At 24.9% G+C, this 15432-nt stretch overlaps 4 protein-coding genes across 4 annotated transcripts; 2 read left to right on the top strand and 2 right to left on the bottom strand. All coding sequences in view use genetic code 6, as the record gives it.

Annotated features, from left to right (window-relative positions):
• Window positions 1-994: 994 nt before the first annotated feature.
• On the top strand, window positions 995-6439 carry TTHERM_01528530 (protein kinase; the record flags this gene model as incomplete). The annotated part of the gene is made up of 10 exons (XM_001029415.2): window positions 995-3947; window positions 4086-5136; window positions 5191-5280; window positions 5455-5544; window positions 5589-5678; window positions 5752-5841; window positions 5903-5992; window positions 6048-6143; window positions 6202-6291; window positions 6349-6439. 10 exons carry the CDS (start codon window positions 995-997, stop codon window positions 6437-6439), a joined length of 4731 nt encoding a protein of 1576 aa, XP_001029415.2.
• A 1430-nt stretch (window positions 6440-7869) lies between these two features.
• Window positions 7870-10272, bottom strand: TTHERM_01528510 (hypothetical protein; the record flags this gene model as incomplete). Its single annotated transcript, XM_001029413.2, has 4 exons — window positions 7870-8079; window positions 8301-8653; window positions 9613-9822; window positions 10224-10272. The coding sequence occupies 4 exons, from the start codon at window positions 10270-10272 to the stop codon at window positions 7870-7872; spliced, it is 822 nt and encodes a 273-aa protein (XP_001029413.2).
• A 1720-nt stretch (window positions 10273-11992) lies between these two features.
• On the bottom strand, window positions 11993-12652 carry TTHERM_01528500 (ADP-ribosylation factor family protein; the record flags this gene model as incomplete). The annotated part of the gene is made up of 1 exon (XM_001029412.3): window positions 11993-12652. The coding sequence occupies one exon, from the start codon at window positions 12650-12652 to the stop codon at window positions 11993-11995; it is 660 nt and encodes a 219-aa protein (XP_001029412.1).
• A 74-nt stretch (window positions 12653-12726) lies between these two features.
• On the top strand, window positions 12727-13368 carry TTHERM_001528499 (transmembrane protein, putative; the record flags this gene model as incomplete). Its single annotated transcript, XM_012800376.1, has 1 exon — window positions 12727-13368. The coding sequence occupies one exon, from the start codon at window positions 12727-12729 to the stop codon at window positions 13366-13368; it is 642 nt and encodes a 213-aa protein (XP_012655830.1).
• Between the last annotated feature and the right edge of the window lie 2064 nt (window positions 13369-15432).

The following is a 15432-nucleotide window of genomic DNA, read 5'->3' as shown; positions in this document are numbered from 1 at the left end:
ACCCCAACCCCCAACCCCAACCCCAACCCCAACCCCAACCCCAACCCCAACCCCAACCCCAACCCCAACCCCAACCCCAACCCCAACCCCAACCCCAACCCCAACCCCAACCCCAACCCCAACCCCAACCCCAACCCCAACCCCAACCCCAACCCCAACCCCAACCCCAACCCCAACCCCAACCCCAACCCCAACCCCAACCCCAACCCCAACCCCAACCCCAACCCCAACCCCAACCCCAACCCCAACCCCAACCCCAACCCCAACCCCAACCCCAACCCCAACCCCAACCCCAACCCCAACCCCAACCCCAACCCCAACCCCAACCCCAACCCCAACCCCAACCCCAACCCCAACCCCAACCCCAACCCCAACCCCAACCCCAACCCCAACCCCAACCCCAACCCCAACCCCAACCCCAACCCCAACCCCAACCCCAACCCCAACCCCAACCCCAACCCCAACCCCAACCCCAACCCCAACCCCAACCCCAACCCCAACCCCAACCCCAACCCCAACCCCAACCCCAACCCCAACCCCAACCCCAACCCCAACCCCAACCCCAACCCCAACCCCAACCCCAACCCCAACCCCAACCCCAACCCCAACCCCAACCCCAACCCCAACCCCAACCCCAACCCCAACCCCAACCCCAACCCCAACCCCAACCCCAACCCCAACCCCAACCCCAACCCCAACCCCAACCCCAACCCCAACCCCAACCCCAACCCCAACCCCAACCCCAACCCCAACCCCAACCCCCAACCCCAACCCCAACCCCAACCCCAACCCCAACCCCAACCCCAACCCCAACCCCAACCCTTTGTTTAAGTTTTTATTTTTTTAGAATTTTGAGCTGGTTTATTTATTTATTTACATTTATTTTTTGATATTTAGAGAAATATATAGTTGTTATATTTGATAGATTTACTTACATAAATAAATTAAAAAGAATTTCGAATTTAAAATATAATTTTAGATACATTTATTAGAAATGTAAAATTTAAATGGATCATAGATTTTAGAGACTATTTAGGATGTGTTTGATGAGGTGAAGAATAAGGCATTATTTAGCAAAAATATTTTAAGTGAGACAATAGCCTATTTGATGGGCAGCGAGAAATATACAGATATTGATTATATTATTGATACAGATCATAGTTTGTTGCTTTCTGCAAAAAACAAATTTAAAGAATTTATAGCTTTAAAGCTTTGTTAGGCACATGCCAGCTAATATGGCATGATTTACTCAGTTATAAACTAAATTAAAGTGCAGAATCATAATTAATTTTTTAGTTACATTTAAGTTAACGATATCAAGACATTTAGTGTTTAGAATGATATATTAATTATTTATTTTGAGGAGGAGATGTGCAATTTATCGCTACTTGATATTGTATTGTCATAAAAACCTAAAAGTATTGAATTAGATTAGGAATTAAAATTATAAATTGTTATAAAGATTCTTGATTCGCTAAATTATTTGCATAAGCAGGATTTGGTTCATGGAAATTTAAAATTCAGTAACATTTTGCAACAATCTAAAATTTTTAAGCTCTCAGATTAGTTCTTAAATATTCATGATTAGCTAAAATAATCATCGTTGTTGAGCTAAGAAGAAGATGAAGAGTCTAAAAATATATAGCTCTAAAGAATAATATGCAATTATTCTATGCATCCTCCTGAAATTATACAAAAGAAGGAGCCAACTATTTAGTCAGATATATTCACTTTAGGAATTCTGCTATTACAATTAGATAATATATAAAAATTTAACTATGCTAATATTGAAAGCATTGAAAAAGACTATGAAAAATATTTTTCTTAGGGATAAATACCTCCTCAATTATAGCTATAAAGTGAATCTATTTTTTACAAACTTGCCATGAATATGATAAAAAAAAACCCATCAGATCGAATGAATTGTGAATTTTATATTTAAAAACTAATGCTGCATTTGAAGGACAAGAAATTAAATATGGCAATCAGACTAGATTCGTTTTATGTTGATTATTAATCAAAAATTGTCAACAACTCAAAGCTGCTTATGTAAACTATTTAAAAAGATCAAAAATCTAATTAGTAATTAGGCGATTAAGAAGAAGAAGATGAGTCTATTGAATAATTGAAAGATGAATATGATGAAGATTTAAGTTAAGAGTTTCAAGATTAAAATGATAATGAAGAAGAAGAAGAGAAACAGGATAAATTTGATGATCCTAATGACCCTGTTTTAACAATCGAAAATTACATGACGAATTAGCAAAATACCTAAGGATAGGAGTAAAAACAAAAGAAAAAATCTAGTTTCTTTAACATTCAGGTTTTTGGAGATGAAAATGACAAAATTAGTTTAAATGAAGAATTAGATAATGATAAAGTACATCAACCTGTAATTGTCAGTTTAAATAACTCTAAATTAAATTTATCAAGTAGGAAACCTCAATTAAATCACTTAAAGGTTCCCTCTTATACTAGATTAGAAGGGCAAAAAAGTAAATTCTCTTCTTTTTAGTAGATCAATAAATCGATGTTAGAAGACGATAATGTGATAGGAGATGATAATATTATGGATAGTAAAAGTGTTTATTCAAATAATAAAGATAATGATATTAAATCAATTGATTAGGAAGCCAATGCCACTAAAAGTTATAGAAAGTAAGATGATGAGTTGAGCAAATATTCGTAAGTCGAGTCTCCAGTTCACATTAAGCTCAAAAAAGACACTCCTAGCTCGTAGAAGATATCTGCAAATAACATACAGAGAGAGAGACTTAATTCATAAGAAATAAATAAACAGTTTGAAGAAAATTAAAAAAAAATGTCCTAAAGAAAATTACAAATTTAGGCACAAAGATCAAATGTCAGTTAAGAAAATTTCTCACCTCTCTAAATAAATCCCTCCCCTTCTTTGAGCAAAGACTAGAAAAACGATTTAATTTTATTAAATAAATTGGTTCAAGAAAAAAAGAATTTAATTCCATAATTGTCTCTAGTAAGTAGAATTGCATCTTCAAACATCTAAAGTTAGCACCAGTCTTAGAGAGATGACTCTTTATCTTAAAAGGTTAGCAACATTGCTACCGAAAACAAAATGGAATAAAAAGACGAAATTCTCAAACCAGAACAAATCGAAGTAGTTGATGAAAAAGTTGAAATCATTGAAGAGTAAAAAGATAACTACGAAGTTCAAGTAAAATGGAATCAAGCCCTTGGAAAAAATTCAAGAAATGTATTGCTCTAAGGATTGATATATGATATAGAAGAGAAGAACGATAAACTCTAAAGTTTGCAAGTTGATTTCAGTCGTTTTGAGTAATTGACAGACGATGATGCTACCCGTTTCCTAACTTGTCTTTAACAGTCTTACAAGTCTTTAAAACAATTACATTTAAACTTCTACAATAATGATTTTCTCACTTCGAACTTCATGAACTTGCTATTACAAAAGTTAGCTGAATAACAAAAAAGATGTTTTTTATTTTTTAAGAATCTTCTTGGATTAGTTGATCTTAATTTAAAGGTAGACACAGCTAAGATAAATGGATAGCTGATTTAAAATCTAATTATAAATTAATCAAAAACTCTCATTAAACTGAGTTTAACACTAGGAAGAAACATCATATTTTCGAACTACACAGCAGATAAAATTATATTCGATGTAGCAAAATGTAAACATTTATAGTAAATCTTAATAAGTATAGCAGCTGATCATGAATTTCAAAATCATAAAAAATTAAAAATGAAGAAAATACAACAAATTAGTTTAATTTCTAATGAAATTTCCTACAACAGATTCTTTCACAACCAAAACCTAAATCAAATAGTGAAAAAATTAGAAGAATAAACATTTAATAATAATACTCAAAATACTCTCAAAATCAGAATAATCTAAAATAATCAATAATTCTCACCAGAGTCATTTTCAGGGCTATTAAACTTTATAAGTAAGATATTTAATTTTTATTCAGAAAAAAAAATACGTGTTCAATGTATTTCATTTATTTTTCATTTACAACAAGTTGATTTTTAACTTATTTCAATAATAAAAAAAAAATTTAGTAATTTTTAATATTTTTGAATAGGAAAATTTGAATATTTATAGAAACTTACAATAAATATGAGTCATAGAAACATTTAAAAAAATTAAAATATTGAGGAATTGGTTGAAGCACTAGCTAGTTTGAAATTTTTATAAGATTTAAATCTTAACTTTGAATAGTATTCAGTTATTAACTATGAAGCTACTTTACCTTTTTTAAAGTTAAAGGATGCTAAAATATTCATGAAAAATGTAATTATTTTTAGTTATAATGGATTTTCTTTTGATTATGTTAAAAAACATCTGAAGAAGTCGATAAAAATAACTGATTAAGTCAAAGTCTTTGGATTCAAAATTCCTTAAATATTTTCTATTGACAATTAAATTGTAAAATTGGTGGCAGCATATTTTTATAAAAATACTATTTAAAATTCTGAAATTGACACTTCTCAGTTTGATATAAAAAGATTTATGAATTTAGTCGATGTGCAAATTAAAGGCAGTCAGATTTTAATAGATAAAGTAATTTAAACAATTGTGCACTAAGGAGAAAAAATGGAGGAGCTACGATTAAGCTATAAGAATTAATCTAAAATAGATTCTTTAGATAAAAGCATAGCCTTAGTGCATAAGCTTAAAAATTTAAAACATGTTGAAATAGTTTAAGATGGTTGGGTAGACATGAAGTGGATTGAATCACTGCTAAATTAATTTAAGTTAATAGTGAATATCAAATAAATTTTTATAAGTAATCCTCAAATTGAAGTTAAATTTCATGAAGAAAACTTACTGATCTACTCTAACACCTAAAGCAGTCTTGAAAAAGTTCTTGATTTCTTTGATGACCATCAAGATTACTTTTAAAGAATAAAAAATATATTGATTTAAGCAAATCATAAAATACTCTACAATGAAAACCTAAGATTGCGTATCTCTAACATTTTAATAACTACAAAAATCGTCATTCAAATTGTTATAGAGCACATAAATATAGAAAATTTTGATTAAGTATATCAAGTCAGTGATAACACCTTCGATTCAAATAACCTTTCCATATCCTCTGAGATGGTCACAACTCTAATCATAAACTCATAGTAAGCGAAGCATTTTATTTTCAGAAGTAAATTTATTCTCATTTTTAATTAAAGATACTAGCAACTTGGCACAAAAAATCAAAGAATTATTTGTAATTCTTTTGCATAATTCGAAAATCTTTAAAAACTAACACTTGATTTAAGGTAAATTATTTCTTTGGCTATTTATTTTTTTACATTTTTAAAAAATTTAAATTTTGTAAATTAAATTAAAATGAATTAAAAAATTCTTATTTTAGAGTAAAATTTAAATTATATTTTTTTCATTTTGCTCTTTTTAAATTATTTAAGTAATAAAATTTAAAATATAAATAAAAGCTATTGTAAAATCCACAAACATGGAATTCAGATATTGAATAATTCTTTATAATTAGCTGCTTTATTGACACATTTATGGATAGATTTAAGGTAACAAATCTATTTAAATGAATAAATATAAATTTGTTTTATAGTTTTACAAATTTAGATGATAAGGAAATCATTGAGATGATTGATAGCATTAAATAGATAAACTTAATTTAAGTTATTATGATTAAGCTAAGGTAATTTATTTATTTATTTATTTCTTTATATTTATTTGAGTTGATGAAGTTGCTGAGTAAATTTTAATAAAAGGTATACAAATATGAAAAATGAAGGAAGTAATGCAGTATTATCTTTGTTTAATTCTTTTGATGATTTATAAGAAATTGAGTTAGACTTAAGGTAAATTTAATTTCTAAATATATTTGAAGTTAGATTTTTTTTGTTTTGATTAAATTGCTAGTGGTAACAATATTAGTTTTGAGGGACTTAAGTATTTTGAATAAATATAAAAAGAGCTTCCAAAAATAAAAAGAATATTTATAGATCTCAAGTAATTAGTTTTTTGTTTTAAATGTATATATTAATTTTTGTATCTATTTTTTTAGAGAAGATATAATAGAAGATGAAGGAGCTTTAATTCTAAAACAACTGTTTAATCATTTAATTTTGCCAAATGTGGAGTACATTGATTTAAATTTAAAGTAACACATTTCAATTTTACTACTTTTTGTGAATTATTTATTTTTTTAAAATTAATAGTTTATGCAAGCTAAAAATAAATGGTATTAAAGGTATTACATCCTCCATCTCTGGTCTTACAACCCTTAAATATTTAGACCTCAATATGTCGTAAATTGAAATTTTATTATTTTACTATTGGGTTTAATTATTATTTTTTCAAAATAGGAAAAACTATATTGAAGATGAATATACATCTCACCTCTAAATTTTAACTGAATAGCTACAATTTATTAAAAATCTCAAAATTATTTATTGATATAAATTAAATTATTTCTGTATAATATTATTATCTATGTATTTTATGTATTTATTTATTTACTTTATCAAAAAATTCATTAATCAAAATAAATATAAAAATAATTGATCCATTCAGTTCAGTCCTAAGTTGTTTAATAATATTTTTGTTTTTATTTCTTTGCTTTTAATTTAATTTTGTTTTTTATTTATTTTTATTTTATTTCTATTTATTTATATTATTTTTTTAGTTTGTTTTTATTTATTTATTTTTTTAATTAATTTTTTAATTTTTATTAATTTATTTTATTTTTTATTTGTATTTTTTATTTTTTAAAAATATTTAAAAATTATTTGTGCGAGATGTGTGTGTGTGTGTATTAATCAAAATTTTATGTGTGTGTGTGTGTGTTTGCTTCTAAAATAATAATTAAAATTATTTATTTCGAAAAATTCGCCTTTGAGCTGCAGCTAAGAGCTCAGGTACCTAAGGGAATAGGAGATTCTAATATATTTTATATTTTATCGGGAAAGAGAGATCTTTCAAAGCTTTAGTGATGAATTAATATTAATTAATCATGGAGATAATTTTTTGGATTAAATTAATCATTGGTGATTCGAAAATAAATGATTTAAATGAATAGTAATGGTTTGTGAGTATTCTATCATTAAATCAAATTATTTTTGATAAGAAGTCAGAAGAGATGACTTCAATATCGGGTTTTAAAAACTGATTGTTCCATGTTCATTTTTATTAATTTTTCAGCTACTAAAGAATTTCCAGATGCGCTTTATATTTTTTAGAGATTCGTGAGAGAGTTATTTTTATCTAATTTATTTAATTATATTTTTTTTTGAAATTTTTTGTTTTTATGAAATCTTAATTAATTCAAATCATTTATTTCCCACTTAAGAAAATTCAAATTAATAAATAAAAATTTGTTTGTTTTTGAATAAGCAAGAAATTCAACTAATAATTAGATTTTTATTTCTTTGTACATGAGATAATTAGCTTTGTTTGATAATTAAAAATATGTAAATAAGATTTATGTTTCTTTTAATCAGAATATTTGGTTTCTTTCAAATTTACTAATTTATTTAATTAGATTTTTGTTTCATTTTTGTTTGTTTTTTTAATGTTTTTGTAAGTAAGGATATATATATATTTTTGAATATGAAAATAATAAAAAGAAAATAAATGATATAAATGAATGAATGGATTAAAGGGTTTTTAGTAAGAAGAAATATTGATAAAAGTGCACCAACTATACCTAATAACAATTAATTAAGAATAAAAAGTACAAAAATTAAAATTAATATTATTAATCGATATGGTTAATTCTTAATTTATGTATGATTGATTGGATTTATTGATTGATTGAATGAATGAATATATGTTTTTATGCATGATTTAAAGATTGAATTATTTCTTTCTTTTATTTTTCAATCAAATCAAGGATATAAGCTCTTTTCAACTCTAACGGGTTGTTCACCAGTATTAGCATTAACATTAGCTTATTCAACGGGCTTCTTTTCATGTTCTCTAGCCTTTCTAGCTTCAACTCTCTTAATGGCTTCGTTAATTTCAGTTTGAGTGATGTTAGTATATCTATCATCAGCCCACATGGTGTCGGGTCTTAAGTGTTATCTGGTACCGTGAATCTATTTAAAATAATTTGATTATAAGTTTAATAAATTTAAAATTATTTTATTTTTTAGAAATAATTCAAGCTCTTCATTTTTTAACAATCGATAAGTAAGTTCATTTATTTATGCTTTGAAAAGGATATTTTATAAATATAACAAATCGATTTTGTTTATTTTGCATGAAACATCTGAAATATAAATTGTAATTCTCTAATATAATTTAAAGGGCTAATTACCCAGGTCTTAGGAGCGACATCAGCAACGGTACGTCCCTAATTGTATTCTTCAACTTACATAGCTCTGATATAAGTCTAATTGTTGATGGCAAGAGCCTTGGTGTAGAATCTAACCTTTTCCTTCATGTGGTCCAAAGCCCAGTTAGGACAAATAGCAAGAATGTCTTGAGCTTCACTGTTGCACTTTTCGGTACCGTTGACCATTTGGCATCTTCTGTAATTTTAGATGGTTCTGATGCAAGGTCTGGGTAACTTTTCAGAAGTGACGACCAAAGTAGAATAATTACCAGGAGCGTACTTAATAAGTTATAAGTTAGCCTTGGTTCTGTTGGTTTCAGCTAAGGGATCATAGTCTTTTCATATTCAAAATACAAATAAAGTTATTAATTAATTGTAAATTAAAGTGATTAAATTCATTGACAATATTTTCCCTTTATCATTTTAACTTTAGCTAAATTTTATAGCTCACATTTGATGGAGCTTTTTAATATTTTTTAGGCTATTTTGAGGATATATATTCTAATTTTGTATGCCTATCCTGTTGAATGAGAAAAGGATTAAGTCATTTTAAATAATATTTCTATTTAAAAGTTTCTAAATTGTTATTTAAAATTATTTAGCAATTCAAATAAATCTATTTATTTTTGAGAATCAATTTTATAAATTTAATTGAATTGAATTTGCAAATCTGGCTGGATAAAGCTTTGACTGACTGACTGATTGATTGATTTGTCTGTTGAAGTATTTTTAAATTGATTGAATGAATTTGATTATATCTTCTAATTCTAGGTTTGACTCATTTGCTTTATATTTTGATATGAAATGATAAAGATATTTTGTTCTTTTTTATTTAATTAGGCATTTTTTAAAAAGAAATATCTTTATAATTCGCTTTATTTCCTTAAGTAAACGAACAAATCTAAACGAGATATTTGTTTGTTTCAACAAAACAAACCGCTTATATCTATTTGCGCTAAATTACTTGATTTTTTATATCAAACACAGGAATTGCCTTTTTTCTTTTAAATATGACTTGCATGTCAGTTGATTTCATGATATTTGTTAGCTTATCTCTTCTACTATTTAAGCGTATCTTATTCAAACTTTGTATTAACTAATTTATATTTCTTTAATGATACTCGCTTATATTTCTTAAAATACTTAGAACAACACTATAAATATATATATAAGTAAGTATATTCTTTTTGGCAAAGCTTGTATTAGAATTCTTGAGTTAAATTTTTAAAATGCTAAGGGACTTATATCGGTCAATGTGCTTTGTGGTAAATATAAAATATTCTATTTGGTTTACGAGTAGGGAAGACTCTATCGAAGTGGATTCCATTAGGATAAGGATTGGGAGCATACCAAGCGTTACCCCATCTCAAACCAAAAGCAGCTCTGTCTTGAGAGGGAACTTGTCTGTATGAAAAAGGATTAATAGAAGCAATAGATCTTCTGAAACTGGCCAAAAGTTAAGTTTGACTATCCTACTTGATATTGACGTAGGGATAGTGGGTATCTTTTTTTCATTAAAATAAATAATACTTAATAATAAGATTGCAATAATCTCGTGAAATGCAATAATCAATAAAGAAATCTTAGAAGAAGAGAAGGAGCGCTTGAACTTATTTGACACTAAAACCAAGAAATTAAACAGCAAAACCTGATTTAAGTATAAACTCTATTTCCGCTTGAAATACTACTATATTTTCCTTTAAATTGCTAAAAACTTTGAAACTAAAAAGTTTTAATTCTAATTTGCAGATAGATATTCATCGATGCAATTTAATCAATGCAATAATTCGATGTAAATCTCCCTTAACTTATTTCATCCAAACGCACTCCATTTATTTACAATCTTTCTTGGTACTCCTAAGCTCGTTCTCCTTCTCTTCCTTTTTAAATTATGTCACTTATTACTGTGAATGTCGTATGCGTAAATTTGGCCGGGTGCCTTATTTTCAGACATTTTATATTTATCTTTTTAATATTTTTTCTTCTTGCTTTATTTTATTTATTTCTTGTTTTATTAATCCAAATAAAGAAAAAATCTCTTCCTCACTCATCTATAGACTACCAATTAATGCTCATACATTTTTCTTCTTCTTCTTTACCTTCTTTCTTTTTTTTTCTTCTTTTTAAATTCACTTTTTTTCTTTCTTTTCTTTCTCTTCTCCTTCCTATTTATTTATTTACAAATTCATTCATTTATTTCTTTATTCATTTCTCATTCTTTGTTTGTTTGTTTATTTATTTATTTAATTGATTTGCTTGCTAATATGTTTGTTAATTGTGAAAACATACATACCTACATTCATTCATTCATTTATTTATTAATAAATTCATTTAATTTATAGTATCGATTTAATTGTGATTCTTCTCCTCCTTTTTCTTTACCTACTTGTCTTATCTTCTTTTATCTTTCCTTTTATTTTGCATATTCTTTTTATATTAACTTCATTTATGTTGAGCTATTTACAATAAGATACTTTCATTCTCTTTTAGTAAAAACATATATAAAATCAAGCTAAAAAGCAAGAAAGCAAGCTAATAAACAAGCAAGCAAGCAAGCAAGCTACAAAAACAAATAATTAATTAATTAAATAAATAAATATACAAGTAAACAAAAACTATGAATCTTTGAAAATCTTTATATTTTTATTTTTATTTAATATTTTATCATAAAGATACTGATAATAAAATAATGAAAAAGGTACATCAAACTATTTTTTTATTATTTATATTTCCTAATAAAGATATCTATTAAAAATATCCACTAAACCATATAATAAGCTAACTATCTAACTAGCTAGCTAACTAAATAATAAATTTATCTTAGCCTCATATTAAATCTAAAATATATTAATTATTTAATAATTGAAAAAATTATTATCTAAAACTTAATTATAATAAATACGAATATTTTATAAATTATTAGTTTGCTTGCTTGATTGATTAATTAATTAATTAAATTTGAAGAAATAAATTTGACACTTTTAATTAGGATTATCTCTATTATTTATTATGTTAACGAAAAATAATATCTGATATATCAACTCAGTAGATAATTTTAATTGGAAATATTAATTAATAACTCTAAATTACTCATAATTCCTATTGAAATGAGAAGTTTTAATGATATAAAATATTACTATTACATTTTCTAAGATAGTTTCAATTAATTTATGTAGCTTGTAATATTAAATTCCTAATTGAAAGAAATAAAGTGATTAGTTTTGTATTTTGACACTTCTAAAAAAAATGTAATTACCAAATAATTTAAATTTAATAAATTTTTTATTTTTTTTAGTTTATTTTGGAAAAGATATTGTTTCAAAGTTGCTTTTAGATAATATATTGTGTAAATTCTATTTATTTATATAAAAAATATCTCCTCAAAAAAATAATTTCAATTTTAAACCTGATCAGAGTACCCAATTTTATTAATATTTGTAAGAAATAATTGTGATAACTGTTAGTTAGTAGAATACTAAGTTTTTTGAAAGTTTTTTGCTTATTTCAATAGAGCAAACAAAATAAATATTAAAAATCAGTGATTAAGAACTTATTTTTTGATAAAATATTATTATAATTTATTTTTAAATGCATAATTTTTATTTTTTATAATAAATAGAGTTAAATAAATTATTGCTTTAACATATTTTGCATAAATTCATTCATTCAGTCATTCATTTTGCTTATTGAGCTTTTTTATTTCTTAAAGCTTCCACAAATTGTATAATTTTATTAAGACCAATATCTACTCCTTCATTCTTTTAGGCGGAACAATTTTAAATATGTATTTCTCTTTGCTAAATATACTAAAGACCTATTTCTTAGTTAACCTCCCAAAATCCTACTCCTTCTTTATCAGATTTATTTATAAGGATAAGGAGAGGTAATTCTAACATACCGGGTGAACTGATGAATTATCTCATCAACAGTCCATCACTTCTTAATTTATCTTTTCTTGTCCTATCTACAACGAATGCAATTGCATCAAAGTTTTTGAGCAATTTTTCATTCATTGTTGTATGCTAATCTTCTTCGCTAATTGTCCAACATACTATTTCTATTTCCTCATGCTAACCTATTTCTTAAGTCACCTTAGAGTTTAATTTTTTAGTTGATTTACTCTAAAATGAAATCTTTTCAAAAACTGTAGATTTCCCAACTCCTTGAGAGCCAACCAAAGCAATTCTAACTTTCTGCTTTCCATTGCCACTTATTACTTATTCTTAACCTTCTTATTCCTAGGATTATGTTTATTATGATGTTTCTTCAATTAGCTTACAATCTTTTTCGATTTCTTTTGCTTGTTTTTTCCTTCTTTAGCAGAGATTGCCCATATTCTTTATTAATTAATTAAATCTAACTTTGCTTTATTTACAATTTATAGATATTTATTATTTTTTGATCAAACATGCATTATATTTTATGGATTTTTGTTAGTCATATCCAAATTAAAAACTAAAAAAATTAATTTCTCAATAAATATTTTTTCTATTTTAATTTCTAATTTAATTTTAAAACATCTATTACTTTTCTTAACCTTATAATTTTAGATTACTCAAATATTATTCTAATTCATATTATTGTCCACTATTTACTTATTTATTTATTATAAATCAATAAAATTATCAGCATTTTCCTTTGCAAAATGGTTATGTAAAATCTTAGTATAGCAAAACGCCTAATTAAAATCTAGTGGTATGGCAACCTCTAGACATTAATTAGGCTAGGTTTTTAAATAAAAATTATTATTAATTTCAATAATACGTAATACAATTTTTTTATATTTTACTAAAAAAAAAATGCATCCTAAATTCAAGATTATGTCAATTTATTTATTGAAAATGTATAGAAAATTTGCTTAAATTAAATTTATTTTAATTTAAATATGAATTAAAATCATATTTTCTATATTTATTCTTTAAATTATCCAAAAAAGTATAAAAAAATAAATTTTTCTAAAAAAAATCTATAACAGAAATATCTACTTATAAAAATTATTTTTATAATACTTAAGAAAGAACAATAACTGGTAGAATTTTTTCAAATATGACTAAATAAATAACTGTCCATCTCTAATTCCTACCTTATTACTAAGCATGTGTTTTAAATTTAAATATTAAGTTTATTAAATCAATGTTAAATAATTTTTTTGTGATATCTGTTCATAAAACAAAATATATAAATTAATACTTGATAATTAATTAATGATTATATTTATTTGTTCTTTTTATCCATTTATAATTAATTTTCATAAATTGTTTAGAATATTTTTTTGAAAAAAAAAAATAAATGATATAATAGATTTAAAAATATAATAAATTAGAAGAAGTAATTATTAATTTTTTTATTAATATCCTTTAAATTTATATAAATTAATAAAAAAAGTTTATAAGCTCTTAATTTTTATCTCATTAGGTTATCGATATTGATCTTCGGTATATTTAATTAAAAAATATTATTTTTATTATTATAAATATTTTTAGACATTTAAATTTCAATTTAGTTAAATAAATAATTTTTATTATAGAAATTATCATTATTATTTATTGATTTTTATTAAAATAAAAATATTTAGCTATTTTAACTAAATTGTTATTTCAATTTTTAATTATTTATTATTCATTTTTTATTTTTATATTTTTTCTTCATTTTTTGCTATTAAAATTTACAGTTATAAAAGCAGTTTATTAGTTTTGGATTATAATATTTTTAATTATAAAGTTAATTTAAAACATTTAAGCTCTTTAAGTTTATTTGATTTCTTTTCTTTTTATTATGATTTCTTTTTTTTTTGTTCATTGTTAATTTTATTAATTATTAATAAATCTTATTAATTCATATTTTTCCTTTATATAGCTAAATGCCATTCAAAAATTTAGTGAATTGAGATCACTATTTTTTTGAATGGCTTATGCATTTTAAAATTATTTATATAAAAATAAATAATTTTATAATAGAATTTCATTAATAATATTAATAATTTTAATTTATATTAATCTTTATGATTTTTCAATTAATTTTTTAATTTTAGCTTTTTTTAAAAATTTATCTTCAATTGGATGAAAAAAAATTCCGAAAAAAATATTTAAAATTTTAATTTTATAAAATGTAAAAACTGGTATATAATTCATTTAATGAAAATTTTTATGGCAACTTACCTATTTAATAAAATATTTTTTCTACAATATTTAATAAGTTATAATGAAATTTGTGATGAAGGTGCATCAGGCTTAGGTTTTGGTTTAGCAAATAGCATTAATCTCTCAAATTTGACACTTAAGCTTATGTAAAATCAGTTTATTTGTTTTGGATTGTGATATTTTTAATTATAAAAACTAATTAAAAACAATAAAGCTCTTTTTTCTTTTTCTTTTCATTGTGCTTGCTTTTTTTTGTTCTTTCTTTGTTAATTTATTTAGCTCATCCTTTTATTTTCAAATTTTTTACTTACATTATTAATTAATTAATCTTATTATTTCATATTTTTCTTCATTTTTTCCTTCTAATTAACTATTTAATGATATATTTTTTCTTCAATGTTTAAAAAGTGAAAATTAAATTGGTGACAAAGGTGCATCAGGTTTATCTTTTGGTTTAGCAAATTGCATTAATCTCTCAAATTTGGCACTTGTCCTTTACGTAAAATCAGTTTATTTGTTTTGGATTGTGATATTTTTAATTATAAAAACTAATTAAAAACAATAAAGCTCTTTTTTCTTTTTCTTTTCATTGTGCTTGCTTTTTTTTGTTCTTTTTTGTTAATTTATTTAGCTCATCCTTTTATTTTCAAATTTTTTACTTATATTGTAAATTAATTAATCTTATTATTTCATATTTTTTCTTCATTTTTTCCTTCTAATTAACTATTTAATGATATATTTTTTCTTCAATATTTAAAAAGTTACAATTAAATTGGTGACAAAGGTGCATCAGATTTAGCTTCTGGTTTAGCAAATTGCATTAATCTCTCAAATTTGACACTTGACCTTACGTAAAATCAGTTTATTTGTTTTGGATTGTGATATTTTTAATTATAAAAACTAATTAAAAACAATTAAGCTCTTTTTTCTTTTTCTTTTCATTGTGCTTGCTTTTTTTTGTTCTTTTTTGTTAA

Source organism: Tetrahymena thermophila (assembly GCF_000189635.1).
Source record: "Tetrahymena thermophila SB210 genomic scaffold scf_8254305, whole genome shotgun sequence".
NCBI classification, from domain to species: Eukaryota; Ciliophora; class Oligohymenophorea; order Hymenostomatida; family Tetrahymenidae; genus Tetrahymena; species Tetrahymena thermophila.
This window is presented reverse-complemented; position numbering and strand designations above follow the sequence as displayed.